The sequence below is a fragment of the Capra hircus genome, chromosome 26 (genome assembly GCF_001704415.2).
Source record: "Capra hircus breed San Clemente chromosome 26, ASM170441v1, whole genome shotgun sequence".
NCBI classification, from domain to species: Eukaryota; Metazoa; Chordata; class Mammalia; order Artiodactyla; family Bovidae; genus Capra; species Capra hircus.
In genome coordinates, this window is record NC_030833.1 from 12,112,201 (window position 1) to 12,139,455 (window position 27,255).

Sequence of the window (27,255 nt, forward strand, 5' to 3'; positions counted from 1 at the left end):
GGGGAAAGGAGAAGGGACAAGACAAAGGTGAGGGAAGGGGAGGCACAAACTAGGGGTGTCAGACGGGCTCAAGGATGGATCATATAATCCAACACATGGGATAGAACCAATGTTTCCTGATAACTGTAAATAGAAAGTAACCTTTAACACTGTATAAAAATAAAAATTTTAAAAAGAAATGTCACAGAAAAGCCACAAGATGATTTAAAAAACACAGTGTCTTTAGCAATGTATTAAAAAATGATCAGCAACCCAAAAGAGCAGGTATCCACACCCAGGACCAAATACATTACTAACAAGCCATTGTACAGAAAGCATTAAATCCAAGGCCTGAGTAAGTTCTCTAACATAAGGACAGTTACGGGAAGATAACTGACATTCTAAAACTCTACTTGGATGGGAGGCAGTACTTTGGCGCCCTGCAGTGGAGGAAGGAAGCTGGTACAATATAAGAGGGCAACGAGAGGAGTTATCCAAGGTCCTACTGCCAAAGCCAGTTTCAGATCCAGAGACAAGGACTGAGAAACGCCCCCAGAGATGTCCACTTACTGAATCACACTCCGGAAAATATCCTTTCCCGAAGAAGCTAGCACCAAACAAAGAAATTTGGAAAGCCAGTTCTCTTTCATGTGACTTCTATGGCAACAACAACAGGAATCACTTCTATTTATACTGAGTGCCTACTATGTGCCAGGCATCCCAGTCAGGGTTTCTCATCTGAACCACAGAACAAGACAATGACTTGGATGACTGTATTCTCAATTCTCCCAAGGATGGTAGATCATTTGTACCATTCTAGACATACAGAAGAGAAGCTAATTCACTACACACAATAGATGCCTGAGGATGTTAGAGCTGAATTCTGTTGTGGAACCCAGGCTACAAAAGGCTGTTATACCCGTGGAGATAAAGGTAATATTAGTGGTGGCTCAATAGCAAGAAAAGATTAGCAAGAATGCAAACAATATTTCTTTTAGCAGAAATTTAAAATTACATTTTAATTATTACCATTTAAATTCTATTTTAATGAAATGTATAATCAATTTGTAACTCATGTGGGTAATTACAAAAGACTTAATAGTCTCCAAGTTCATTTGAGTTTTGACTATTGTATCTTGAACATCTTTGTTATTAATGATATATTCAGTGGGAGGCAAAAAAAAAAGTTGACTTCTGTTTTTATTATAAGAATTAAAGTAAAATAGAGAATTAATTTTTTAAAGGCTATTATACATACTATCATTTCTAATCCTGATGCCTCTAGCAGTTAGGTACTAGGAGTCCCAAATCACAGACGAGGAAATGCAGTCTTAGAAAAGTAAAGTGGCCATATCACACAATGGGCCAAGGGCAGAGCTGCAATTCAAACCCATGTCTACACCACATGGCCTGTGCTCTTAACCATCCAAACACAGAACCTATACATACATGGAACTAATCAATAAGACAATATTTACATTTTAAGTAACATGCATTCTTATAAAACTAATACACTGTAAGATTGGAAAAAATACTTTATCACTTCCATCCTGTCACCCAGAGATAATATTATTTTGCTACATTTCACATCATATATTTGTCTGCATATCCAACTGCAATATTGCAAATAGATCACTGTATGCTAACTTTTTCTTATATTTCATGAGTATTTTCTCACATCTTTAAAATATTCTTCAAAATTATAACTTCACAGCTGTCTAATTTTCCACTTAAGGAAGCACTTTCTCACTCTTGGGCATAAGTCATTTCCAGTTTTTCCCTATTATAAAAAATGCTGTGATAAATGATGAACATTATGCAAGTATTTTATTTGTTAATTAATAGCTTTAGGACAAACTCTTAGGGATGAAATCAGTAGGTGAAAACTTTAAAAAAAATTAAAGCTTTCAATACTATCAACAAAGTTTATACACCAAGTTATATTTCTACTAGAAGCATATGAAAATGCTTCTTACGCTTGCCATCATTTAGAATTTCTTTGTAAATTTTGCTATTTTGATGGCATCCATTGCCTAAATGATGTTTATTTTCTTTTCATTGCTGGTAAGATTAAACATTTAATTAAAAAACTGGCTGCTTATGGTTCTTCTTCTATGATTTCCTTATTCAGATCTAAGAATTTTTTTTTATGTTCCTTATGGATTTATGAGTTTTTATACTAAGGATATCAACTCTGACATGTTTGTAAATACTTTTAGTTTTAAATTTTTATACAAATCACTTTCATTATCCATCATTTTTTCACTTATTATATTATCAAGTTGTTCCTTGGTGGTAGTAGTGTTAGCCACTCAGTCGGGTCCGACTCTTTGCAACCCCATGGACTGTGGCCTGTCGGGCTCCTCTGTCCATGGGATTGTCCAGGCAAGAATACATGACTGGGTTGCCATTTCCTTCTCCAGAGGATCTTCTCCACCCAGGGATCGAACCCAAGTCTTCTGCACTGCAGGCAGATTCTTTACCATCTGAGCTACAGGGAAGATCACTAAGTTGTTCCTTATCTGTTATCAATCATTTATTAATTTTACCCCTTTTTTAATTTATAAAAATCTAACACTAACCCTGGAATTCATGTTGGTATATAAACTAGAAGTATCCTGATTTCTTTTCAAATAACCAGAATTCCTGTCAGGCAGGCCACATCTCAACCTCTACCAACACTGATGCCCCTGCTAAGGAAAGAGCTCCAGCTAGTCATAATCTCACCCTGACCCCAGATGAACAAACACAGTTGCAAGATTCTATCCCTCAGGTATCAAATGAGCTCAAGGTATATGGAGGAGGATGAAAAGTCAGCGCTAAAGCAGTCACGGACAGCTGCACAGAGGAAGTGGGAACTTCAAGCGTAAGGAAATCAGAAAGAAGAATGATGTGGCAGAAAGAAAGTACAAGGTTTGTTTTGGAATCCATCCCTTCACTGGGGAAATACTTATCAAGTACATTTCAGGAACCAGGCACTGAGAAGATATGAAAATAAAGGAGCAAACAATATAGATCAGAAGACCATAGAGGATGGTGAGTATAGTGGAGATCTTCACTGGGAAGACTAGAAAAAGTACACTGAGGCCAATAAGAAGGGACTTGAATAGAAGACTAATTAAGGAACCTTACTTCCTGGAGGCCTTGGCAGGCAGATAATAACAAAAGTAAAACAAGACTGCAGCCAGGGATTAGCTGACAGCACTGAAAGGAGGTGGAGACTACGAACAAGGAAAGGAGCTAGATGGTTTTTATTACAAGAGTGTTGGCTTGAAAGGATATGGTAGTTGGGGAGTAGGGTGGGCAGTAGGTGAAGAAAGTACAAGGAGATTAACATGAAACACCTTAAAGGAAGCTACACAAAGGACAGGAAGAGGATAAACTTACCAATGACAGTGAAACAGTCATCCTCTCCAGAGATGAGTAAGAAGGAGCAAAGGTATATAGGAGCTGGCAGAAAAGGCAGGTGAAAACCTCTTAACTCAATAATACCCTTTTTGCACCTATGGTATTTTGAACCGTTTGACTATATCAGCTATTGAAGAAAATTAAAATTTCACTTAAAAAAACCCAAAAAACTATATTTTGTGGTCTAATTGACTAAAAATAATAGTCATTGATAATGTTTGAGATCCAAAGAGAGAACCAGGTAAGTTCATTTAAGACTGAGTTCATGATGGGATGGTCAAGGGGAAATGTCTAGGTATAAGAAACAGAGGAGATATTAAAGGAGGAAAAGAAAACAAAAGAAAATGAAATCAAAAGTACAGGTATGAAAGTGAATAGGGCAGGGGGGGAGATATTACTTTTTACTAAGTCTGGAAGAAAAGGTGAAAAAGCTAAACATAGAAATGGAGCTGAAAAGCAGATCCATGTTTCAAATGGCCCTGACTCAGTACAAATAGGAGTCCAAGTCATCTTCTCTATAGCAGGGGGAGGACAGAGGCAGAACAGGAGGAGTAGCAGATGCTAGGCGTGGTGAGGAGAATCCAGAAAGTCCGTTTGTAAATGTTCTGTCTGTACTTGAAAAGCATGTATATTTGCTTAGTGTTTTCAAGAAAAAGGGCATCAGTTCAATCCATTAGTGGGTCATTTTATCAGTTCTGTACAATGAGATCAGCACTAACAGCAATGAAACAGAAAACAGAAAAACTGCACCACGTAAGGAGAAACATTTCACAAAACTTTTGTTTCCGGTACATACACACATGTGTCTGTTCAGGTCAGGATTTTTAAAAGTATTTCTTACTTCAAACACAGAATACACTATTAAACTCTGGGGTAAGGACTCTTTATCAACTTTGTTATTTTCTTCAACTGCTGTATGTACTTGCTAATTATTTGACTGCTTAGCCTAATACTGACAGTTTGAGAGGGTTTTTTGTTTTGCTTTGTTTTTTAAATCTCATGCTTTATGTATTCCCCCTCCCATTTTTCCTTTGTAATTTCTGCATTATATTTTTTGAAACTATGTTGTCAGGCATATACAGATTCAGAATTATATCTTCCTGGTGAACTGCTCTGTTCATCAGGATGTAATAACTGCCTTTATTTCTAATAATGCTCTTTTGCCCTAAAGTCTAGTTTGTCTAAGATTAATATTGTAAAAGAAATATATCAAACATTAAAAAAAATAAGTACATACAACACAGAACACTGTTAATCCCATCATATTATTTCTCCTACACCCCAAGCCTGAAAAACAAAGTCCAAATTCCTTGGAAAAGCTTGCAAGGCTGTGCATGGGTTGTTCCTGTCTACTCTCTTCCTGCCTCCCCACCCCCAGCATCCTTCATCTTCCAGAAGTGTCCGAGGGCTGGGCCTGGAATGCTGCTCCCCACCCACTTCAGCCTGCTTTTCATTCCTGACTCAGAACAAGGGTCACTGGTGTTCCCTGACACATTCCCCTCTCCACCCACCCAGCAGAACTGATCAGGCTCTCTTTTGTGAGCCCCCTGGAACCGGCTCATATACCCATCGTGACTTATCATTTTGGTTTAATGCACCTAATTACTGATTTGCCTGTCTCTCTGACTGAACAGGAAGCCCATCAAGAACAGAAAATTCATTGAGACCTGGTCTCATTCAGCTTTATGTCTCAAGTGCATGATACATACACTGCAGGCTCCAAAATGCTGAACGGACAACTGAACATATGACTCAGAATGAAGAAGTAGGTTGGAGTCAGATAATTTGCATTGAATCACATTAGAAGCATTCAGTATCTGAAGTGGCAAAGTGAAAGTCATCTGCAGTATTTCAAACAAACATAATCATGGCTGGCAGGGGTTAAAGTGTCTGATACTAACTACCCATATTGTGAAAACCGAAACCCCATTTCTCACTCTCAGTCCAATGCTCTATCATACCTCTAATACCATAAGCTTCCCTACCAGGTGTGATTACTCAGATATGATGCTCTCATTTTTAAATTATACGGAGTCTTCCAGCTCACCACCATCATTCCAGCTGCACAAGCCAGAACCTGGGAGACATTCAAAATGGTTTCCTTCCTCACCAAGTCCTGTTGACTCCACCTCCTCATATGTGATGTTTCACTTCTCTCCATCCGCACTGCTGCTGTACTTGTTGAGAACCAGGACCTCCTCCATCTGGGTCATGAGAAAAGCCCTGGGCAGCCTCGCAGCCAGCAGATTGTTTAATACATAACAGGCACTCACATATTTACTGAATGCAATGAAGACTCTAAATGGTTTGGTACGGTAAGGCCCTAAGGTAAAAGGCAGGAAGCTGTAAGAATAAGGCTGAGAAACCAAACAGGGACCAACTCAGGAGGGCCACAGATAGTAAATTCAGGAGCCATTTCCTCCAGAGAGGGCAGATTTGCATGTGAGATTGAACTTTAGGGCCACTATGTACAGAGTGGACCCAAAGGGGCAATCCTAAAGCCGGAGATCCAATGACAGGCGTGTGCAGAAGGGCGGCCTGGCTCCAAGTCTGGAAATGAAAGGCTGGAGAGAGTCCAGAGATTCTACAATCTGCGTTCCGTGTCCCGAGAGAAAGTCCTACTAGCTCTACTGTAGTCTCAGAACCTCTTTCAACTTCAGGTTCCTCTTTTGTAAGCAGGAATCCATCTAACTTACAGGGTTTTCATGAGGATTAAATGAAAGAATTGTGTGAAAGTACCCAGCACAATATCTGGCACATAAATGTTCAATAACTTTTACTTCAAGTTGGGAAATGTATATGCATTTAAAATTCCAGGTTCCTACCACTCAATAAATCTCTCTATAGATGTTTATATCAAGAGTCTACATATGGCTTTTTTTTTTTAAGAAAAGGATATTTAAAAAAACAACTTCAATAATGTTTTTTTGCATTAAAATTTATGGTAAGGCCATAATCCCTAAAGGCTTTCTGAGAGTAATAAAGGTTTTATGAAATATCTCAATGCTTATATATGCCCCCAAAATTCTGTTTCTTCAGAATGTGAAACAGATACCGGGCTCTGATGCAGCTCAAAATTAGGCATGCAGTCTCAGTCCCAGCAACCCAATTCAGGTCCAAATGGCAAATCAAGCATGACTGCAAGCTTCCTCCCCTCCCCGAAGTCCCTTACACTGCAGAGGAAAAATAGAGAAGAGGTAAAGTCTAAATGGAGGTTGAAATATTGCTTGGGAAAAGACACAGACATCAGTTCAGTTCAGTCACTCAGTCGTGTTCAACTGTTTGCAACCCTATGGACTGCAGCACGCCAGGCTTTCCTGTCCATCACCAACTCCTGGAGTTTACTCAAACCCATGTCCACTGAGTCAGTGATGCCATCCAACCATCTCATCCTCTGTTGTCCCCTTCTCCTCCTGCCTTCAATCTTTCCCAGCATCAGGGTCTTTTCCAGTGGGTTAGTTCTTCCCATCAGGTGGCCAAAATACTGGAGTTTCAGCTTCAGCATCAGTCCTTCCAATGAATATTCAGGACTGATTTCCTTTAGGATGGACTGGTTGGATCTCCTTGCAGTCCAAGGGACTCTCAAGAGTCTTTTCCAACACCACAGTTCAAAAGTACCAATTCTTCAGCGCTCAGCTTTTTTTATAGTCCAACTCTCACATCCATACATGACTACTGGAAAAACCATAGCTTTGACTAGACAGACCTTTGTTGGCAAAGTACTGTCTCTGCTTTTTAATATGCTACAGACATCAGTAGACTTCAGTTGTATATGTGAAAATAAGTACTGGTCTGAAGTTCTGAGAAACACAAGGATGAAAAACAGGATGGGTAACTTCTAATCAGCAACAGAAAGATATCTGAAAAATTTCACACCATCCAAAAAACAAAAACAATATAAAATAGAAATCATACTACCCAGTGGAACACAGTAAAAGGTGACAGAACAAAAAAAAAAAACTGAGAAAAAGCACAATAAATGGAAAAGATGAGTAAGAGGCAGTGTTGTTGTTATTAATTATAATAAATGTAAAATATCAACTTACCAATTAAAAGACTCCTAAAGACTCAAAAAGAAGACTATCAAGTCTCAATTTTCCTATCAATTTAATTCTAGACCTATTTTGTTTACAGAATATACTTTTCAAAAGAAGATTAGGAAACAATACATTTGTTGCAGCAGATCAATTACACGGCTGTTGTTTGTGGAGGGATGGGATGTATGCTTGCAGCCTAGCACAGGGTTTGACACACAACAGGGACTCACTCATTCAACGGCAGCTGAACCAGAGAAATAGGTAAATAGGAACAAGCATGAAAGAGTGAATTGGAAATCTTCTCCCACCAATTGCTTATTGTCTTTGACTTTTAATAAGACTGACATCTTAAGTTTTTACCGTTTAAAGACAGTCCCTTAACACTGTTCTTGATTAGAGAAATGCAAATCAAAACTACAATGAAGTATCATCTCACAATGGACAGAATGGCCATCATCAAAAAAACTACAAACGATAAATGCTGGAGAGGATGTGGAGAAAAGGGAACCATTGTGGGTGGGAATGCAAATTGATACAGTCACTATGGAGAATAGTATGGATATTCCTTAAACTAAGTATAAAACTACCATATGACCCAGCAATCCCACTACTGAGAATATACCCTGAAAAAAACCCCACAATTCTAAAATATATGTGTACCCCAATGTTCACTCACTGCATAAGTATTTACAATAGCCAGGACATGGAAGCAACCTATATGTCCATCAACAGATGAATGGATAAAGCAGTTATGGTACATGTATACAAAAGAGTATTACTCAGCCATAAAAGGAATAAATTTTAGTGAGCTAAACTGAGGTGGATGAACCTAGACCCCTGTTATACAGAGTAAAGTAAGTCAGAAAGAGAGAAAATAAATATATACGGAATCTAGAAAAATGTTACTGGTGAATCTATTTGCAGGGCAGGAATAGGGATGCGGATATAGAGAACAGACTTCTGGACACAGTAGGGGGAGGAAAAGATGGAACAAACTAAGAGAGTACCACTGAAATGCACACATTACCACGTGTAAAACAGACAGCCAGTGGGAAGATGCTCTGTAACGACAGAGGGTGAGATGGGACTGGGAGGGAGGCTCACTTCAGCTCAGTTCAGTCACTCAGTCGCGTCCGACTCTTTGCGACCCCAGGAATCCCAGCACACCAGGCCTCCCTGTCCATCACCAGCTCCCGGTGTTCACTCAAACTCATGTCCATCAAGCCGGTGATGCCATCCAGCCATCTCATCCTCTGTCGTCCCCTTCTCCTCCTGCCCCCAATCCCTCCCAGCATCAGAGTCTTTTCCAATGAGTCAACTCCTGCTTCACACTGCTGTACAAAAGAAATCAATCCAACATTGTAAAGTAATTATCCTCCAATTAAAAATAAATATTAAAAAATAAGAAAAGTCCCCAAACACAAATCTCTGCTAGGTGGGTATTTTTAATAATAAAAGCATTTCTCTTTCAATAAATGTAATAAATGATGATTTCTCACAATGAAAGACAACTAAAATTTGGGAAATTTTAAAATCTCTAAGAAGTGCTCAAAGTTTCTCACACCAATAAAGAGACAAGCCAGTGGAGGAAGGTCTGAAGCAGGCTACGTAACTGGCACAAGAAGGGAGGCTAAATGTGTCTTTTTGAGCTGCTATGACTTTATGCCTGGTACAGCATCTAACACACAATAGATACTTCAAAATATATGTGTAGTTTTTAATCTGTTACTAAGGAAATAAAAATAAAAGCACTAGCAGAGTGTTCACATAGAGACCAGTATAAACCATATTGGTCTAAGCATATGTAGTAACTTCAGTTCAGTTTCATCCGACTCTTTTTGACCCCATGGATTGCATGCAGTAACTTAGCATATGCTTATTAATGGACACCCTGTCACCATTATAAATGGTTACTCTGGAGGCAGAAGGCATGGGAATGGCAGTGAAAATGGCCAGTGGGCTTGTCCTTCCACAAAGAATAGCCAGGTAATTTATCTGCTCCAACAAATGTACTGCCTTCTAAGCCTTCCTTGAAAGGCATATTCCAATGTGGCACACAATTTTAAAACAGAAACATTTGAAGTTTGCAAATAGGTTTTAAATTTTAGGATTATCAAAATTATCTAGCAAAGAGTAGAGTTGCTCACCAATTACAAAAGCATAGGGTTTGGGAAATAATGCCAAATTTTAATTAATGAAATCATTAAAGGAACATACACCCCCAAACATAAGTATTTTGTCATAAGTTGTCTGACCCATTAGGTCAACATTTCCACTCTTATTTCAGATCCCATTTGGCAGTACATGGCTTCTATTTTCATATGCCCTCCTCTTCCTGGTATACAGAAAACAAGTGATTAAGTACTATGTGCTTGCAGAGAGCATGAGTCACTCATTCCAAGAGCCATAACTGATGTCGCTCTCTGAGCCCAAGAACAACCCTGGGCTTTGCAGAGCTGCTGAAGTTTATAGGCAGTTTCTCCTGTGTCAAAAAAAAAAAAAAAAAGAACAAGGTCCAAGGTATGCATACATAATCTGACCTGTTTCATTTCCTGCTAAAGACAAAAGGTATTATTGCTCTGAAAAGGCAATTACCAACACCAAAGTCAAACAGATGAGGGAAAGGGTTCTACAATGAGGAACTAGAAGGTCCAGTGGTTAGCTTATCCATACTTCAATTCTCAAAATTTAATTAGGCCAGAAGAAAAGGTTAAGGAGTAATTTGATTCAGTTGCCTTCTTATAAATGCAAAATTTGATATACATTTCTCTCAACTCTAACAGTAATTATTTTCTAGCATTCAGCAAGCTAAAGAGTTAATCCAATTTAAAAGTTCTAACAGCTACTGTTTTCCCAGTGTGAACTCCAGCTGAGTGGCCCTGGACCTTGGCCATCATTGTCATCATCTGGGAGCTTTATAAATACTGATGCCTGGACCCCACACCTGGAGAGTCTGACTCTGTTGGTCAGGGTGCGGCCCAGGCATAGGTATTTTGCAAATTTCTTCCAGAAGATTCTAAGGTAAGCCAGGTTGAGAATTACAGGTCAAACTGATTATAGGCTACTAGCTGGACTCTGCATTAGTAGCTTAGTTTTATCCTACCAGTCTGATTCAAAGATGATGCCTGTCTATGTACAGCTTTGAACTATTTTCATATAATTAAGTACCATAAACTGCCAAAGGAGCTCATAATACAATGAACTGGCAAAAGCTGGTTAAGCTAGTATTAAAAAAAAATACATTTAAAAAAGTAACCCTAGGGGAAAAAGAAAAAAGAAAAAAAACTCAGAACAGTTAAAAGATGAGATACATACCTAGAAAAGGGATCCTAAGAATTTCTAGACTTCTCCATTAAAACAAGGCTTTATTAATAATTACAGTGCAGCAACAGGGCTACAAAGTTTTGATCATGAAGGATATTTGGAAGTGTTTTTGGGGGCAAAAGTTCTAAATAGGCACATCTCCAAAGAAGACATACAGGTGACCAACAGGCATGTGAATAGATCCTTAACATCACTAATTATTAGAGAACTACAAGAATGTATACCACCTCACACAGGTCAGAATGGCCATCACTAAAAAGTCTACAAATAACAAATGTTGGAGAAGGTATGGAGAAAAGAGAACCCTCTTACACTGTTGATTGGAATGGAAATTGGTGCAACTATTATAGAAAAGAACATGGAGGTTCCTCAAAAAACTAAAAATACAGTTGCCATATGATCCAGTAAGCCACTCCTGGGCATATATCCTGACAAAACTATAATCCAAAGGGATACAGGCACCCCTATGCTCACAGCAGCACTATCTACAATACCCAAGACATGGAGACAACCTGAAAGCCCATTAACAGATGAATGGTTAAAAAAAAGATGTGATGTATATATAAATACCATGGACTACAACATGGATGGACCTAGAGATTACCATACTAAGCAAAGTAAGTCAGAAAGAGAAAGAGAATACAAATACCGTATGATATCACTTACATGTGCAATCTAAAATACAACACAAATAAACAAATCTATGAAACAGAAATAGACTCCAACACAGAGGAAAAGACTTGTGGTTGCCAGAGGAGGGGTGGAAAAAGGAAGCATTAGGAGTTTGGAATTAGCAAATGTAAACTAATACATGCACACATGTGTTCCTGCTAAGTTGCTTCAGTCATGTCCAGCTCAGGGTGACCCTATGGACTGTAGCCCGCCAGGCTCCTCTGTCCCTGGGATTCTCCAGCCAAGAATACTGGAGAGAGTTTCCATGCCCTCCTCCAGGGGATCTTCTCAACCTGGCATCAAACTAGGATATATACAAGATAGAGAAACATCAAGGTCTTATCGTATAGCATAGGAATCATATGTAATATCTTGTGATAAACTATAATGGAAAAGAATATAAAAAAAGAATATATATGTAGAACTGAGTCACTTTGCTACACCATAGAAATTAACATAACATTGTCAATCAACTATACTTCAATAAAAAATTGCTTTTTTAGGGGGATTTCCGTGGTGGTCCAGTGGCTAAGATTCCATGCTCCCAATGCAGGGGGCCCAGGGTTTAATCCCTGGTCAGGGAACAAGATCCCATATGCTTCAACTAAGACTTGGGGCAGTCAAATAAATAAGTAAAAATAGTTGAAAAAAATTTTTTAAACTCTATCCAAACTAAAAATTGTTATGATTCTCTATTTGAAGTATAAAGTTCTAACTGTCACATCTCAAGAAAGACCCGGTGCAACTCCAAAAAAAGGACAGAGGACAACTAAAGTAAAAGACTTAGGTCCTGAGAGGATCTGATGAATATATATAAGATTATAAAAGATGTGGTCTTTACAGTACATTCAGAATACCAGTATAGGGCACAGAGATTGAAAAGACACAGTTTGAAAATAAATGAAGGGAAGTACAAGCTTAAATGACAACTTTCCCAACTCATTACCTTAGGAAACTGAAAATATAACCAGTCCAAAGAAGGCTTAGCTAAACCTTTGGATAACAAATTCATAAGGCATCACCCAAGAAACATGGCAGTGCGATGCACTTCTGACCTCTGCTCTCCCAAAAACTGTTCTTCAGGGCAATATGATGTTCAGAAGTAGGATTTGAGAGCTAAATAAGAGCATAGGGGAGCTAACAATTGGTATTTTCCTTAGCTCATTTTAGAGCTGGTAACAGATTAAAATAGCATAAAATTAGCATTCTGACAGTAACCTTTGTCTCTGTCGGTGTTTAAATAACTTCCTAGCTTTCCCCTGAAACTGTTCAAAACTTATTCTCTTCCATCTAGGACTGTCTGTATAGTCATTCTGATACCATAGGTCCTTACCATCAAAAAGCTCTACCTTCAAACACACCATCAGGTCTATTTTAATTGGCCTCAAATCAAGCACCGCTTCTAGATCAAGCAGGGGCCGCAGTAGAGTGCTCTGTGGGGGTGGGAGTGCAGGGGAGAACCTGTACTATTTCAGTCTGGCCAGTTAGGCACTATTCATCCCCATAATTTTTTTTTTTTTTTTTCTGAGTACTTACTTAGAACCAAGGCACTGTGCATACAAAGTTATTTCTGGCAAGGCAAAAAAAAACCATTAAAGTTCACCAGTCACATAGACAGTTTCTTTCAAGACTGTCCACTCTTAGATAAGAAACAATCACAGACTATTTACAGCTGGAAGGAACTTCATGGAATCAAAGAACTCCCTTCTTCCCATTTCTTTATTAGGGAGAAAAGTACATTTTCATTATCTTAGAAAAAAGCAGAGGCTTTGAATGTCAAGACCCAGTTAAAATCTTCCACTGAACTCAGCTCTATCACAGTATCTGTCACTCTGAGTCAGCTCAATTCAGTCGCTCAGTGGTGTCTGACTCTTTGCGATCCCATGGACTGCAGCACACCAGGCTTCTCTGTCCATCACCAACTCCCAGAGCTTGCTCAAACTCATGTCCATCAAGTTGGTGATGCCATCCAACCATCTCATCCTCTGTCGTCCCCTTCTCCTCCTGCCTTCAATCTTTCCCAGCATCAGGGTCTTTTCCAAAGAGTCAGTTCTTGGCATCAGGTGGCCCAAGTATCAGAGTTTCAGCTTCAGCATCAGTCCTTCCAATGAATATTCAGGGATAATTTCCTTTAGGATTGACTGATTTGATCTTCTTGCAGTCCAAGGGATTCTGTCACTCTATAATACCATGTATGGCTTTCTCTTGTTGGACCACTACCTGGGCTAGGGCAGAGAGAGTGTTTTATCCAACTTTTTATACAGGCACAACGCCTAGCAGTCAGATCTTCAATAAAGATTTGTTGAAATAAGTAAATTACTTCACAGAATTTCAGACTTAATATAATTTGGAAGGAGAACAAAATAGAATACTAAGTTAGTTGTTGGAGTGGGGAGTATTTGAAAGATGCAAAGGGGGATAAATACAGCTACAGGAGATGAATCCTGGAAGTCAAGAAAAACAAGTGCCCAGAGAGAGAGTAGCAAATTAGAAACTCTGCCAAATTCTTTGGTCTGCCCACCACAACTGTTCCCTGGGGGAGGGGAGGGCTATTACGCTGGAAATGGGGAGAAGAATGTTTATATCTGCCATAAAAACAATGTATGAATGACACCATGAAGCATTATTAATATTATACATGAAGCATCATTAACATTATACACGCAAACTACTAAAATTAAGAGCACTGTAGCATATTTAAAATGCCCCAACATTTCAGTTAGATGTTAGGACTATTTCAAATTATGTATGTTGACCATTGCCGAAACTGGAATTTGAAGTTCAGTATAAGTAAAAATGTGGTTTCAAAGAATAAGATTCATAAATTTTCATAAAGATAAAATAATGCACTTTGTATTTTTATATATCCCACTATAAAGCTAAAGAAATTCAAGGTTAAATTTGAAAGAATCTGCAATTAAAATGAGGTAACTTAAAAGAAAACACATGGAATACTGACCTAAAATCAACCTGTACTTCCTTCAACCAGCCTCAAAGAAAGCTGGCAGGAGAGGATGCTTTTTTTGTGAATGAGAGCAGTTCTTTTAAGGGTCTCACAGCAACCAGAAAATGAGTCATCTTAACAGAGCACGGGATTTAATTAAGATACTACCACTATGGTTGTGATAGTACTATAATGCTAAATGTTCAGTGTTAACCCTCACCTTTTAAATACTACTTAAATATTACTTAATGTATTATCAACAGCTACTGATAATAAACTAATGTATTATTTCTCTATTTTGGTAAACATAATCTAATTCAAACATTCTCAGCTCAATTATGGTCAGCTGACACATAAGATTATGACTTAACCCAGCTAAAGAGTTATTTGTTAGAGATTCTAAGACATTGTTGGAGAAGGAGATGGCAACCCACTCCAGTGTTCTTGCCTGGAGAATTCTATGGACAGAGGAGCCTGGTAGGCTACAGTCTATGGGGTCACAAACAGTCAGACACGACTGAGTGATTTTCACTTTCTTAAACATTGCTGTTACTTCTTAGACTTGTGTTTGCTAGATTTTAAAAGGTTATATCTTAAAACATATGAACAGGAATAGTACAGCTTACAATAAGGTGTACAAAGAGATAATAATACAGCTCTTAAAGACCTAATACATTTAAATCCTCAGAAAACCACACCAAGGTTAGACTACGGCTCTCAGAATACACTCAATCAATACTATACCCAAATTAGTTTGATTTTCCAATAGCCTTGTATCTATCTGCAAATACATTAGCTAATTTTGTCATAAATCATAAAAACCAAAATCAGCAACAAGCAATTTTTTTGACATAGGGCCAGCTAAAGAAAAATAAAAAATGTCTTTGAGTCTCATTTATTTTCATTTAAAAACAAAAAAGATCTGTTGAATCCCACAGAACTAAAATTCAGATTCCTCCCTTTCCTGAATAAAATGATGAGAGACTAGCATCTTTTAAAAAGCTGGTTAAGACAGCAGCATTTTAGTCCTCTGTTCTTCTGTTCTCTATTTAATCCTCACAACAACCTCTTTGCTGCTCAAGATACATGGGGTCAACCAGAAACCAGACTTACTTCAATTCATTCCTACCATTTTTACAGAAGACCAGCAGTGGGCCACGTGGAGGGACACAGTAATGAATCTCCACCTCCCTCTCCCTGAGTGGGCTGAGTCAGGCTGCCCAGGTGGGACAAGGGAAGCCATATGGCTGGACATCCTGGAACAGCACCAATGTAGTCACCTTCTGGAAAGACCAAGCTCTCTGGGCACCCTGGTTCCTGACACCTTCATGCTCTGCCCTAAAGGCCTGCATGTTGCCTCTCCTCTGAAGCCAGCCTTTGGCAAGTGCTGGTCTCTGCTGTCATGGCCTGGTCAGAACACAAGCATCTCGGAATCAGTGATGCTATGAAAGTCCCTCCCCTTTTCAGAGGCGGGTGCCCTAAAGACTTTTCCTCCTCCATTCCCTCTCTGCTTTATGTGCTCTGAAAGGATGTCTGTGAAACTGGATCTGGAACTCTTGCAAAGCTAGACTGGGAAGGCTTCAGGTTGCTCATCACCAGGTGAAATAGTTCCCATCCAGTACTTATCAGTGTTTCTGCTTCAAGATCTTCCCTCTCTCTATTCCCTCCCCAACCCCAAATGTTCTAAGAAACCTGAGAAACCTGATAAACTGACCCTAACTGGAAAAACTAGTCAATCTATTAAAAAAAACAATATTCCCGGTAACTATACAAACTAGTTTACAAGACAAGACTCAGGACAGGTGAAATGTCAAAGAGCCAGGAGTCCCATTATCAGTCTTTTCTTCTATCGATCCATAGATCCTTCCTCAATGAGCATACTTCGACATTTGAGAGGCTTTTTTATTCTCTACACAGACTACATGATAATGAGTTATGGTTGTTACAGATATGTTTCAGATATTCCCCATAAAAATATAAATCCCAGGGCTTCCCTGGTGGCTCAGTGGTAAAGAATCTGCCTCCCAACGAAGGAGACACAGGTTCCATCCCTGATCTATGAAGATTCCACATGCCACGGAGCAACTAAGCCCCTGGTAATACAATGACTGCGGCCAGGAGCCACAACCACTGAAGCTTGTGCACCTAGAGAAAAGCCCATGTAATGAAAACCCAGCACAGCCATAAATAAATATTATTAAATATATATATGAATCCTATAACTTTGCGGTCAAGAAGGTAGAAAGGTTTATAAAACATTTTTGTCAATATTGAGAAAAACTTGGCTTTGGAGTCAGTATGGAGTTGGAAGTCTGGCTCTCCCTCGTATTCTTTAAACTTGGGCAAATTACTTCTCTGTCCCTGTAAAATCAGAATTAGAAAAATCTAAGATTTATTGGGAGGATGACATGAAACAGGACACATATAGGGCTTAGAACAGTGTCTGGTTCACAAAAATACTCAATAAATAAAAGCCACTGTTATTAGCTACTATTTTTAATGTATTTATTTTTAATTGAAGGATAATTGCTTTACAATATTATGTTGGTTTCTGCCATACATCAACACAAATCAGCCATAGGTATACCTATGTCCCCTCACTCTTGAACCTCTCTCCCACCTCCCAACCCTCTAGGTTGTCTCAGAGTATTATTACCTACTATTAATCTTAGCTGGCAAAGTAGACAATATGCATAAAACCTTCCCTCTATCTGTAAAACTTGATTCTGAAAATTGTCATCATTCACCCTACAGAGACTACTTTTTTTTTAAGCCAAAGAAAGGGTGAAAGTTTTTGGAAAGATGTGTTTTCTACTTTGCATGTGTAACAGTAAATGTTCATAAAATAAGTTTACAGATCTCAATCCAACTGCTGACTTGTTAGAAATATAAAATATGGGGTAAGAAGTTTTCAAGGTATAAACCTGGTAAGCTTTAAAAGAAACTGAAAACTACAGACACTAGAAAAAACTGGTTATTCAACAGCAACAACAATGGTTTAAAAGATTTTTACAATATATTTAATAACTAATTGTTAAATTTAAATGCCCTATTATATTCTGTCATGGTACTTTGTAAAGTTTTAGTAAACAAGATTTTTTTAAAAGGTAAAGTTAAAATTTTTTTCAAATACTATATAACACAAAATGCTTAACTGAACAGTTTCATAAAATATAATTTTGCAAAGGAGATAAATGTTCTATTTAGATGTCAGTTCTGTAGCTAATCTCATTCAAAAAAGTTTTCATGACATATTAAAAATAATTTCATTATCAAAAAATAACTAGGAAAAACACGAACACATTTTTATGTTTCTGTGCATTCTAACAGATAACTAGCATCCCCTCCAATAACTGTTCACTGGTATTTATCAGTTTCATCTCTAGTTTACACGCTCTGTGAATGTAACCTGTATGACACGCTCTACCATCTTTTTGTGGTCACTTCGTTTCAGAATGAAGCAACACACAGCAGTAACTTATATAACACTGGTCTATCAGAACAATACCTACAAGGACAAGTGGAAGCAATTTTAAGATTAAAGAGATAAGACCATATCACCCTTCCCCAACGGTGGACTATATTACATTGCTTTTTTTTTTAATTACAGCCCTTAATTCTCAGATAGTGAAACTCTACTCTCAGAAGATTACTGAATGTTTACACAGTACTTTACCATTTTCTGTGGTTGAAAATAAAACTAAATACTTTCCTCTGGTGGCCATTACCCTGAGAGAGACATAGTGAAAAAGTGAAAAGGTTAGTCGCTCAGTCGTCTCTGACTCTCTGTGACCCCATGGATTGTAGCCCGCCAGGCTCCTCTGTCCGCGGAATCCTCAAGGCAAGAATACTAGAGTGGGTAGCCATTCCCTTCTTCAGGGGATCTTCCTAACCCAGGAATAGAATTCAGATTTCCTACTGCATGAGCCACCAGGGAAGCCCCTAACCTAAAAAGCAGTTCTAAGTATGATCCCAGACTATGCATTATCCTTAAAAGAATGGAAACACCAGAAAAAATATTCAACTCTTTAGAAGAAAAAATGTAAGCAACATTAAAGAAAATAAGAAATACCATCACAAAGAATTTTTTTTAAGTGTCGTTAAATCAGAAAAACATCACAAGTGGAAATGCATCTTTCCTCACATTTATTTCCTTATTCAGCTGGACAGATTTTCCACCCCAGTTAGAAGATATTCAAAATAGGCCCTGAAATGAGTGAGTATAACACAATATCCTATATTTATGACAATGATATTACTGAGAGAAAACCCGGACTTAATCTAATTCAGTTCAACTCAACCAAAAATGCCTTCTGTGTCCAACACTCAAGCTCAGAGATACCAAGATAAGCAGAATAAAGTCCTCGCTTGAGGAATGCTCTGTCCACTAGGGAAGAAGTAAGAAAACTATTTTTATACGAAGCAGTAAGAGCTACAAACAAAATGTGTACCAAGTGTATAAAACACCTGGAAACACAAAAAGGTGACCAATAATTCTGCCCCAGGAATGCAGAGTGTGGTGAGCACAGAGAAGGGGTGGCATCCAAACTGGATCTTACAAAATAAGGAAAAGAGACCAAAAGTAACAAGCATTCGAAGCTAAGGAAATGGTCATTTTAACCTTAAATATCAATAATGATCCATCTGATACCACTAGAAAAGAATATTGTTTCAGGTTGTTCAATAGCCACAAACATAAAAATCACAATGTTCACAAGCTCTTTTGGTTTTATGATACTGCCCTTTAGAAACAAAAGGGAGCTGGCTAGTAATATATTCAGCTGAATAATCAATAAGAAACTATGAAAGATCGTAAATGCTTTAATTACAAACAACAGCAAAACTGGCTGTAAAAGCAGAGGGAAATGATCCAATAAAATGGAGAATTTTAAGTCAGTGTACAGAGATCTGATAACAATTAAAAAGCCATTATTCCATTTAGTAGTTGTTGTACAGTTACTAAGTCATGTCCAACTCTTTGCAACACACTAGGCTCCTCTGTCCTCCACTATCTCCCAGAGTTTGCTCAAACTCATGTCCATTGAGTCAGTGATTCCATCCAACTATCTCATCCTCTGCCGACCCCATCTCCTTTTGCCTTCACTCTTTCCCAGCATCAGGGTCTTTTCCAATGAGTTGGCTCATTTATTCTACGGTCATTCTTTAGAAAAGCTCTTGAGTATTAGATAGGATAAACTATTTAAAGTCAAGAGCATGAGGTTCTTTATTTGCTCGCTATATGTACTTGAACACCTGAAGGTGTTCAAAACAGGGTTTTCTGAAAGATAATGGCCTCTTCCTTCCTCTGTATTTTTGGTCTACCTTAGTCTGCGGTTGGCTATATCCTAAGACGTGAGATAAACCTAATTGCCAAGACTACAACCAATTTCCTCAGAAAAATAATTAATTTGCCTTCTGATAGGGACTTTGGATACATAAATGGTAATTCAAATTACATAGCTTAATTCAAAATCTAGGCCCAGGTTTCCCTTAAGTTTCCTTAAAGTCTTAAGCCAATAGCCCATTTGAGCTTCCTCAGCTCAGAAGTATGGGTTTAAGTATTCTTCCACTAGAAAGGTAAGCTACTAGCCAGCACCCTGTAAGAGTTGACTTACTTCACTTGAGGGGAACAACTTATCCCTAATCAGTATCAGCATTTGTCACTCAATCGTGTCCGACTCTGCAATCCCATGGACTGTCGCCCGCCAGGCTCCTCTGTCCATGGGATTCTCCAGGCAAGAATAATGGAGTGGGAAGCCATTTCCTTCTCTGTGGGATCTTCCAGACCCAGGGATCGAACCCAGGTTTCCCACACTGGGGGCAGATTCTTAACCGTCTGAACCACCAGGGAAGCCCTGGAAGAGGGCTGACTTACTTCACTTGAGGGGAGCAACTTATCCCTAAAGCTATTAGGACTGGACAGGTTTCTGTGTACAAGAAATGAACACAAACCAAACAGAATGACAAATAATTCACTTAAAGTCGTCTATTTAGAGGACTTACCTCCTTTCATGTAATTCCACCATCCTGGTTCATCTCTATAAATCTTAGGGGCTGAGAGAAAAGGAGAGAGTAGCTGGAGAAACGGAGACAACCACGCCCACCCCTATTTATATCTGCCTCAATTCACTATAAGTGAGTGAGTGAGTGAAGTCGCTCAGTCGTGTCCAACTCTTTGCAACCCCGTGGACTACAGCCAACCAGGCTCCTCCGTCCATGGGATTCTCCAGGCAAGAATACTGGAGTGGGTTGCCATTTCCTTCTCCAGGGGATGTTCCCGACCCAGGGATCAAACCCGGGTCTCCAGCATTGAAGGCAGATGCTTTAACCTCTGAGCCAGGGAAGCCATACTGACACACAAGTGACCTAGAGATTTCCTGAGTGTTTTCCATGAAACACGGCAATTCTTGTCCTTAAAGAGGTACACCGAACAAACACTTAAACTGGCATTGTTTCAAAAACATTTCATATGTACAAAGACCAAAAAAGTCAAACCCTCATTTTACAGCTGAGGAAATGAAGTGCAGAAGTGTTCTGTCCAGTGAGTGAAAGATGATGTCGAGTTCTATCCAGCTGAAATAGTTAATTTTAAGCCCTTAGAATCCAAAGAGCTGGCTCTTTGGCAGCCTAGGGAATTTTGCAATCTACCTTCCCTCAGTTTGCACTTGAAGCCTTCCCCAAACATTGGGGGCAGGGTGGGGGGAAAGACCAGGCAAATGATCAAATCAGGAAAAACAGAAAAGAATGACTGGAGACTGGCCAAAATTAGCCTATCTACAACACCATCTGTCTCAAGATTATCAAGAACCTTATCTGGGTGCAGTAGTTTCTCTTCCATTCTGAATAGAGGAAATGTAATAGCAAGAAAACACACCCCAGAAAAACGACAACTAAGTTCTCCTTCACTGCTCTAGCAAATCAACCACCAGAGCTTCCAAGGCAAGTAGTAGAACCGGTCAGCAAGTGTCTTAGGGGCCAATTCTCCTCTCTGTGACCTCCAGCAAGTTACTCAACCTTTCACACGTGTCTCCTCACTTGAAAATGAAGATGCCACCACCGGCCTGGTAAGGTTGTTGTGAGGATTGGGAATAATATATTAAGGGATCAAATCCCTGGAAACCCTCCTATATATGGCAACTGCTATGATATATACAAAAGGTTGATTTGTACCTTTCATACTTTCCAATTCATACCACGTAATTCTCTGTCTAGATTACACACAAGAATTACAGGTAAACTCGAAATGTTCTCGCGATTTCCTTAAAGAACTCTATTCTCTCACATCTCCTAAAAGGGAAGATCTCTGCGGTGATTAGGAAAAAGGACCGGCACCCTTGACGGGGAGGGGCTACCGAGCCCCTCCAGAGAACCGCCCCCTGGACTGTCAGCTCTCTGAGGGCAGAGACTGTCCTGCTTAACTCACCACTGTGATCTAGTTTTCCTAACGCAAACTAATGTTGTAGAGTGAGGCATCTCATGACAGCTTACACGACACCCAAACACAGACACACGAGACTGTGTCGCACAATACTGAGTCACACATAAACATTAAAAGTTGAACACTGCAGGTTAATTGTAATACTAAAAAAAAATGTTTAAGGTGCTGTAAATCGAGTGCTTATGAGGTAATCAGAATGAAGTCATGCCTATAATGATAAGGGACCAGAAACACACAGATGTCAACAGGGACTGAAGCTCCAGCAGGACTTTCTACGGAAACTGGCGCGACCGGGATTCGAACCCAGAACTTGCCCGGAAGGAGGGTCAGAGGGCACTCCAGAGAAGAGGCGGCCTTTAAGGCCAGGCGCACCTCGCCTGAACTTTCTGGTGGGCGCCGGCCCGACCCCGACTGCGGGCGCCTCGACCCAGGTTCCCCTCTCCCTGGGCAGCAGAGCGGATCTCGACGCGGAAGCGTGCTCGGAGACGAGGGTCGCCGGCCCTTTGTCCCTGCGGAGGGGCAAGGGGCCAGGCGAGCGCTCCCTCCCCTCAGGAAATAATGACAGATCTCGCGCCCTCGCTCGCGCCCGCCCCGCCCGCCACGGCCGCAGGCGGCGCCCGATCCGCAGCCTCCGGCTGAGGGGCCCGGCCGCGCCCCCTCACCGGTCCCCCCGACCCGCCCAGGGCGACGGCCGCCCCCCGCCGCCAGCCTCACCCGGTCGGAGCTGGAGGCCGCCGTCGCGGCGGCTGCACCACAGCGCGCGCTCGCCCTGCTGCAGGATGTAGTGGTCCTTAGCTTGGAAGAGCTCCATGCCGGCCCCAGCCGCCGAGGGAGGCGGCGGCGGCTTGGGTGCGCCCGCGGCTCGGCGGCGGCGGCTCGTGCAGGCAGTCCTCGTCGGCCGGGGCCGCCTGAGACCGCGCTTCAGGGAGCTGCGGCTGAGGAAGCGCCCCTGCTGCCCGACCTGCGGGAGGAGAACTCGCCCCGGCGGCGACGGCGGCCTTGGAGGCCTCTCCTCGGCTCCGCCCCTTTCCCGGCCCCGCCCCCGGCACCTCCCCTGGCTCCTCCTTGCCCCCCCCTTCCCGGCCACTCCCCCGACTTCCCCCGGCTCCGCCTCCTCCCCGTTCCCTCCCCGCCCCTTTCGCCTAGTACACCTTTCGGTTCCTCTTGCTGCCCTTTCCCGCGGCCTCCTTCACTGGCTTCTTCTGGCTTTCTCCTCCTGGTTCCTCCCTCGAGGCTCTTCCTCCTGCCTCTTCTCTCCCCTCCGGCCAGCCCCCTCCTCCTACAGCTCCTCTCAAGCCCCGCCCCTGGCGGGCCCTCCTTCCCTCCCCGGGTTGATACGGTCAAAACCCCGGGTCTGGTTGAGTCTGGCGGCGCAGCTGCTCTGCGGCCTTTGGGGCAGAAGCCCTCTCCTGGGACCTCCTCTCCTTCCTATGCTGGCAGGTTATTTGTTACTTTCACCAGCTCTGAGAAAAGCCAGGCCGAGTCCCCAAATACAGCCTGAAATCCCCTCGTTCCCGGGCCTGAGCTGCCCGCAGAGACCCAGACTTGGGAGAGCTGGGAAATGCGACCCATGGGGCTGGCTGCAGGGGTCTATCCAGAACCAGACTCTCCTCCTCCGAGCGGGAGCGTCTTCTCTTTTGGAATTTCCTCTTAGAACCTTGTGACATTTGACAACAGCAAACATTCAATAAATGCAAATCAACAAGTATGTAACAATAGAAATTAAGTATTAGCAGCTGCTGCTGCTGCTAAGTCTCTTCAGTTGTGTCCGACTCTGTGCGACCCCATAGACGGCAGCCTACCAGGCTCCTGTGTCCCTGGGATTCTCCAGGCACGAATACTGCACAGGGCTCTAATAATGAGGCGGAAGAGAGCAAAGTTCATAAGCTATCATGTCCCGAATTAAGAAGGATGCATGTGAGAAGACAACGTCAAGGAAGTAAAAGGGGTCTATTTTGAGATGTCTGGAGAACATCTTGTGGAAGATGGAGGCCCTCCCAAGTATCTTTGATCTCTCTTGAAAGGCCAGGTGGTGTATTGAACAGAATGGGGCTTAGGAGTCAGGTCCCCAGTTCCATGTCCCATTCTAGGGGTGATCTAGTTGTGTGATCTTGGGAAGGCGTCTTGGTCTCAGATGGTGCTGAACTAAGACAGTTTTATGAGTCAGTGAGTCTTTCTAGGCCTATCTCCTGCCTTTTCTAACGCCTTAGAAAGGAAGAAGGAAAAAATAAGTAAAACAAACTAAAGGTAGAAGAGAAAGGCAATTCTTTTAACTTTCTGCTAGATAAAAGTGAGAGGGCCCAAAAGTAGAAAGGAGTTCCAGATTACTAATTATTCCAGTCCACACTGATTTCTCTGTTGAATTTTCATAGCACAGAAAGTCCCAGGATGACAAACTCTCCTGGAATCTCTGATAAGTACTATGCCTTTTGGACTGCCCAAACAGCTCAGCCTGCAGGTCAAAAGGAGTGATTACTATGGCAAATGAGGTGAGTTGACAAAGAAGTTAATGGCAGTAAGATGGTGAAGATTCGGTGGAACCATCAGTGTCAGATTTATTATTGAATTCAGTCATATGTTGACTTTCCTTAGCAACAAGGAATAGTGAGAAAGTCTTATGAAGACAGGATGTTCTGCAAATTACTTCATTATTTTTTACTCATATTGCCAGATGTGAAGAAAATAATGCTATTGTAACCATTTTGAGTTAACTGATTAGTTGATTTAAACTTTCCCTGATGTTTTAAATCAGTGATTCCAGCGCTGGCTACTTATTAGAATCATCTAAGGAGTTTTTCAAATTTACCAATAGATCTCAGAACAATTAAAGCAGAATTTAGTTGAGATGGGCTCTGGCAGCAGTATTTTCTTTCTCTAAGCTCCCCAGACTATTCCGATGTGTAGCCAGGATTAAGCACCACTGTTTCAAGTGAAATTAATTGGAAAAATCTTCCTGACAGTAGCTTAGTAGAACACACCTGTCAGTCATCAACTAATACCCAGGAGTGGGGTTTATGACCTGTATGTAAATCCAGGTTTAACAAGCAGAGCCCTCAAGAGAGAGAGACGCTGAAGATACTCCGGGAATCTATCTGACGCAGAGGCACATGGCTCTCTTCTCACTCTGAAAGCATGCTTGACTTTGGAGTAGCTGGAGCCTGGACCTGGATCCTGGGCCTGGTAGCAGGGCCTGGCCAAGCAGAGTGAGTGGAAAGAGTAAACACTGTGTCTCTCATGTTGTCCCTCAGTTTCCGGCCACAGATGCCTTGCTTTGTCCACTAGAGACTTCCTGAACTTCGGATACTGCTTACCTGCCAGGTGCTCCCAACTCTACCAGATCTGGCTGGTCTCCCCATCCTTCATCACTCTCCTCCAACTTCCTAATTCAAGCCCTTCCTGCCCTTGAAGGATGCCACCCGGTTTATGGTAGAAGGTTCATGTGATGCTGTTTTTTAAACATGAATGACCATCATGTATATTATCTTTACATGTATCATACATTTATACTAGTTTAAGTACGTCCACTAGGAAGTTAGGTTCTAGCCTGTTCTGTATTATAGTGTCAGTTTCCTTACTTTTTAAAAGAGATGATCACTGAGTGTTCTTCCAGCCTTAAAATCAGTGAATGTGAGGACATGGGTCCACATAGTTAAACTTACACAAATAATAAATGACTCAACTCTGATTATTGATTTGTCTTTCATTCTCACATTTACTGTTTCTGAGATTTGGGGTTCTCATTAGAGTCTAGTGTCCTATGGTGAAATTTGGCTTTTAACATCATCTTCTGTCTACTTGTCTACAGTTTTGTATGCTGTTTGTCTACAAGAACATTCTTCAGTCTTATTTGTACATGAGAAATCTTCCAGAGAAGATATATATTTTTTTTAATGTATATTCTGCCTGCCAGGAGACTGCTGATTTCTTTAGTCAACAGTTGGGACCATTAAAAGCCTAAGATACTCACAAGCCCTTTCACATTTAACCAATCATCACCAATGTTTCCTGGATTTGATTGCCATATCTCCTCCCATAACTTTATGAAGGACAACTGGAAATTGTAACAACCATTTTGGAACTTTAACATATGTAATAAAAGACGCTTACTCCTTGGAAGGAAAGTTACGACCAACCTAGATAGCATATTCAAAAGCAGAGACATTATCTTACCAACAAAGGTTTGTCTAGTCAAGGCTATGGTTTTTCCAGTGGTCATGTATGGATGTGAGAGTTGGACTATGAAGAAAGCTGAACACCAAAGAATTGATGCTTTTGAACTGTGGTGTTGGAGAAGACTCTTGAGAGTCCCTTGGACTGCAAGGAGATCCAACCAGTCCATCCTAAAGGAGATCAGTCCTGGGTGTTCATTGGAAGGACTGATGCTAAAGCTGAAACTCCAGTACTTTGGCCACCTCATGTGAAGAGTTGACTCATTGCGAAAGATTTTGATGCTGGGAGGGACTGGGGGCAGGAGGAGAAGGAGACGACCCAGGATGAGATGGCTGGATGGCATCACAGATACAATAGACATGAGTTTGAGTGAACTCCGGGAATTGGTGATGGACAGGGAGGCCTGGCATGCTGCAATTCATGGGGTTGCAAAGAGTCAGACATGACTGAGTGACTGAACTGAACTGAACTGAATATTGTTCATTTGAGAAGCACCAGAAGAAAGTCTGAAGTCCCTCTGGAAACAGTTAACATTGGTCTAAGTGAGAGATACTTTTGTTTAATAGAGAAGATCATCTCTCCTCCATTGTTATACTCTGGGGGTTAATAAGTTCTGGCTTTTTAGTTGCACAGTCTGACAGACTTGTCAAGGACCCACATTATTGTTTAAACCAGTGATGCTGCTTTTGCGTGTGTGTGTGTGTGTGTGTGTGTGTGTGTGTGAGAGAGAGAGAGAGAGAGAGAGAGAGGAGTTGGGGTGGGGGGGAATGAAATGTGTTTTCTGTAACTCATCTTTCTCCTTCCAGAGGAAAGATAATTAGCCTTTTACAGTGATAATTTCATATTTGTCCAAAAACGGCTGTCTCTCACTTCCTCTCTGTTATGCATTTATTTTTCAATTTTAAAAATAGCTTAAAAATTAGAGAGTTCTAAATAAACTAATTTAAAAAAAAAAGGATACTGTTAAATAGAAAAGGTCCAAGTTGCAGAGAGACTTGAATGTATCCCATTTGGGCTTTTAATAGGGAGAGTGGGAGAGATATTATGTTTTTATAAGCCCAGGACATTTCTGAAACAAAACACAGGAAGTGTGATTACCTCTGAGGAATGGGAATAGGGGTTGGGGGTGGGGGGGAGACACTCAGGAATGGCCTAAAGGAGAACAGAAACAATTTTCACTTTATATTTCTGTATATTCTTTTGATTTTTTAAAATGTCTTTTTAATGCCTCAAATTAAAATACAGAGTTAAATGTGTGTGTGTCTAAAACATACTCTTCCACC

General features: G+C 40.8%; 1 protein-coding gene across 5 annotated transcripts in view; it reads right to left on the minus strand.

Annotated features, from left to right (window-relative positions):
- The window catches only part of INPP5F (inositol polyphosphate-5-phosphatase F), a 92,119-nt gene extending 69,291 nt beyond the window's left edge, over positions 1-22,828 (minus strand). For 2 of the 5 annotated variants that reach the window (XM_018041501.1, XM_018041502.1), the window contains exon 1: positions 22,517-22,814. In XM_018041501.1, the coding sequence (XP_017896990.1) occupies positions 22,517-22,613 (97 nt within the window). In that variant the 5' untranslated portion in view covers positions 22,614-22,814. Of the gene's footprint in view, positions 1-22,516 lie in introns of all 5 variants that reach the window. The other 3 variants (XM_018041505.1, XM_018041504.1, XM_018041503.1) reach the window with 2 other exon arrangements.